This window comes from Zingiber officinale, chromosome 8B (genome assembly GCF_018446385.1).
Source record: "Zingiber officinale cultivar Zhangliang chromosome 8B, Zo_v1.1, whole genome shotgun sequence".
In the NCBI taxonomy this organism is placed as follows: domain Eukaryota; kingdom Viridiplantae; phylum Streptophyta; class Magnoliopsida; order Zingiberales; family Zingiberaceae; genus Zingiber; species Zingiber officinale.
The window spans coordinates 9,805,438-9,809,346 of record NC_056001.1 but is presented as its reverse complement, the minus strand read 5'-3'; the positions used below and the strand labels follow the sequence as shown (position 1 = coordinate 9,809,346).

General features: G+C 34.4%; 1 protein-coding gene across 1 annotated transcript; it reads left to right on the top strand.

Annotated features, from left to right (window-relative positions):
- Window positions 1-2,098: 2,098 nt before the first annotated feature.
- LOC122015804 (disease resistance protein Pik-1-like) lies at window positions 2,099-3,027 on the top strand. The gene is made up of 3 exons (XM_042572845.1): window positions 2,099-2,260; window positions 2,388-2,466; window positions 2,581-3,027. Exons 1-3 carry the CDS (start codon window positions 2,252-2,254, stop codon window positions 2,847-2,849), a joined length of 357 nt encoding a protein of 118 aa, XP_042428779.1. The 5' UTR covers window positions 2,099-2,251; the 3' UTR covers window positions 2,850-3,027.
- The last annotated feature ends 882 nt before the right edge of the window (window positions 3,028-3,909 follow it).

The following is a 3,909-nucleotide window of genomic DNA, read 5'->3' as shown; positions in this document are numbered from 1 at the left end:
CCAGCGCTATTGTCAACCCGTCCCAGGGTCAACATGGAGGAGTTAAATCACGGATGACTACTAGTGCTTAGCGCACCTCGGCTATGCCGAGATTCAAACCCCATATCATCCATCGATTGATAAATTTTAAAATAGGATTTTTCAATCCCCAAACCTTCAAGTACATATTCCATTTAATGTACCAATCAAAACTAATTATTTTATATCAAATGAACCTAAAGTTTCTACATGATCTTCATCCACTCTAATATCCGATCTAGTGATCTCTTCTAATTCCAACCTTTTTGTTAAGAATCTGGTTTTCCACCTTTTTACACCTCTCTTACCTTGTATGCCCGTCTTCTTACCCAGAATTCAGAACTCGATAATCCAGTCTTTCGACCTGGAAGACTTTTCGCCAAGTACAGCAATCAGTTAGTCAAAGCTCTGTTCATCCGACATGTTTTTTAGAATATATATTCTTCATATTATTGTATAGAGAGATTCAATTCAACGAATGAAACACGTCAAAATTGTCAGCTCGTGTCAATTTATAGAATGATCATAATGCCAATATACATAAATACTAAATTCAGCTGAGAGGTTCCAATTAGATTAGACTTGGGTTGTATTTGAACCTGTTTACTACGTTGAGGTAGTACCGCTTCCTATATCAGTCAAAACAAACAAATAAATTTTAACTGTTTTTACAAAATACCTCAAGATCATGATATTATCAAAAGTACCCTCAGAATCTTAATATTATATATCAACAATGCTATTCTTCCAAGGAAAAGCTTGTTTCCAATTGCGTAACATGAAATATGAAAGCAATTCTAGAGCCACATCTAATCAAGGTTATAACTAATTAACACCATGTCTGTTGAGGTCATAACAATAACGATATTCTTTTCTTACATTAAATCACAATCCTAAATTCCTAATCATGTAATTATAAGCAAGCACCTGCATCCACAGTAGAAATTATTTTCTTAACCTGTGAGTACAAATTAAACACATGAATATAATAATAGGGTATGCATGTCTCAATGTGGCATGAAATAAATACATGTAAAAGAAATACCTAGCACAATGAATTGAAGAAAGAAATCTATTCCTATGTGAGAAACTTTGGCATGAAATTTACAAGGTATGACCAGGAAGTAAAATAAGATTTATAATTCAAGTAATTGTGCTCTGTATATATATTTTTCCGTATATGTTACTATAGAATCACTGCAACATTGAAACCTGTCGTCTGAGAAATGAGCTCTACCTCAACTACTGAGGTAAGGGTGTTTTACAATTATCTTCTGTACAGTTGCTTGTCGACAACAAAGCTAAATTTGTGGTGTCCTATCATAAAAATGTCCACTTGCTTTATCTATATGTGCATTTATTTAAATCAATGGTTTATTACTCACCATGTTTGTTACATTAATAAGTCATCAATTCTTTGATCAGTAAATGAAATTTTAATTGTACAATATTTTGTTCATTCCAACATACAGAAGGTAAAAATGTTCACTGAATCATAGACTAGATCACCTGAGGTATTGGAGAGATATTTTTTAAAAGAGAGGGATGCCGCAAGATAAGACTCATTCTTCTTTATCAATTCTATCATCATGTTTTGTATCAGCCTCCTCAAATGTCTACAAAAAAAAATAGAAGGACCAAGAAGGTTCTTCGACAGTTAAAAGAACCATACATTAAGGATACATGTAGTCAAACAGATTAAGTAAAAAAAGTTTTTTTAGAAAAAAACAGGAATCTTATACATACAATTTGATGTTGCTTTATTGAATCAAATGTTTGACATGGAATTCATCACAGTTAATTAGGTTTTTTTTTTTTCAATTGCCAATCCAAAAGGAAAAGTTACACAAAAAAAAAATGGCTTTATTTAGTTTCAAACCAGCAAACTGGAAAGGTTTAGCAAATACAAAATATAAGAAACTGATAAAGACTGTAAATTATTGAATGTTATTAGCACTCTTAATTATAACTATTGGAATATTAATTTCCAATTATAACTATTGAAATGATGTCCGAAGACTGACGACGGGGTCAATAGAATCAACACCGCGTTTTAGTTCAAACCTTGCGTGCCACCGAACAGGTCATTGGCATTGCTACCTACTCCTCTGTTTTGTGTATAAAAGAGCGAGTAGTTACGAGCTTTTGGATCATCAGTTACACACAAGTCCCAATCCACTCCAATTCATCTCCTCGATTCAAGAAGTTAAAGAGCAGTTTCTTGTATCTCAGGATGGTTCAGGTCAGTGCACTCGTACACCTTTATATATGGAATAGTTATTTCTTCTTCTTCTTCTTCTTCCTTCTTCTTCTTCTCTGTTTAGTTGCTGATTGAATTTCTGTTAAAATAAAAAAATAAACAAATTCAGCAAAAGATGGTGATGAAGCTGACGATGGATAACCCCAAGAAGAAGGCGAAGGCTCTCCAAACTGCTGTCGGCGTGCACGGTGCGTTATTATTAATCACTTCGTTCGTTCGCGAGGAATTAACTTCCTCTGTTTTTTCTCTGCTTCTTCATTCTCGCGCTCTAATTGATTATGCTTTTAATTATATGCATGCAGGCGTCGTATCGGTGGCGCTGGAAGATGATAAGATTGTCGTCGTGGGAGATGTTGACTCGGTGGATCTAACAAGGGTTCTGAGGAAGAAGATGGGGCACGTGGAGCTCCTCAGCGTGGCAGAGGTGAAGAAGGAAGAGAAGAAAGATGAGAAGAAGGAAGAGAAGAAAGATGAGAAACCAATAGAACTAGCTTGGCTTGGCCAAGGCCCTTTCATGCACCCCCCGTATCCTTTTGTGATTTGGGAGGATCAGTATCCGAATTATTGGTAACCGGCTAGTTGCATAAATAATGCAGAAGAAGCTAAGAGATGATCTTGCAGCAGAGTCATGAGTGATGAAACTATACAGTGGTTGAAGTGCCATAATCAGAAATCTATACATATCTCAAGAAAAGATCGATCATATCCGTGTAATTGACAAAGCTAATTGAAGAAGTACCTTTCCAACATACACGTTATTAAATCATGAATAATATTCTTGAGTGCGTATCTAAAAACAACTTGAATATTCCCGATTCTAGCGTGAACTGATTTGTGTAGATGGCAATTAGAAAAAACAACTTTTAAAATAATTAAAACTTAATGAAAGACTTATTTTAATTACTATATTTAAAGGGAAACGAATCACTTGCCTGATAATTAATATTAATATTAAGAAAAGACTCTTGAGATATTGACCACCAATAAAAGAGTCGTTAGTCACTTGAATAGCATTATAAAATTCAACAATCCTAGCTAATTGCTGTAAGACTTGCAATACATCAAGAATATGTATTTCTTTTAAGGATTTAGTTATCATCATTTTTAAAGTATAAAAAAAATGAAATAATAACCTTTTAGATGACTGACTTGAATTCATTGTAAAGATTAGTGCTTCTTACTTATCGTCGTAGTATCCCGCGAGCGCAACGGACGTCTTCCACAGGATTGAACCGGTAAATACTTTTCTTCTCAAATGGGAAAGAAGAAACCAAAAGGAAGAACTAGGTTCAACATTCTCTAATGAACCCTATCTCTTCCCTTTTACACTTGGCCCAACATATAGGGACTATTTACCATAAAATCTCATCCATCATTAATAGTCCATCAATGTTAATGAACCGAGTTATAAGAGCTACACATTAAATCCATATCTATTTAATCCAAACTCTCTTTATATGCATGAAGCATGAGATCACTTAATTGGTTTAGTTACTTTATTGGTAATTGGTTACGTATGTATTAATCAAGTGTGAGTCCAACCTTATGGAGATTAAGTTCACCCATGTGGACTCAATTGGATCTAGTCCACCCATGTGGACTTAATTCTACAATCTCCCACTTGGGCTATA

Excerpts from the sequence above, each read along its gene's own strand:
- LOC122015804 (XM_042572845.1), top strand. Across the intron at positions 2,467-2,580 it reads AACTGCTGTCGGCGTGCACG|GCGTCGTATCGGTGGCGCTG; the intron begins GTGCGTTATTAT and ends ATATGCATGCAG.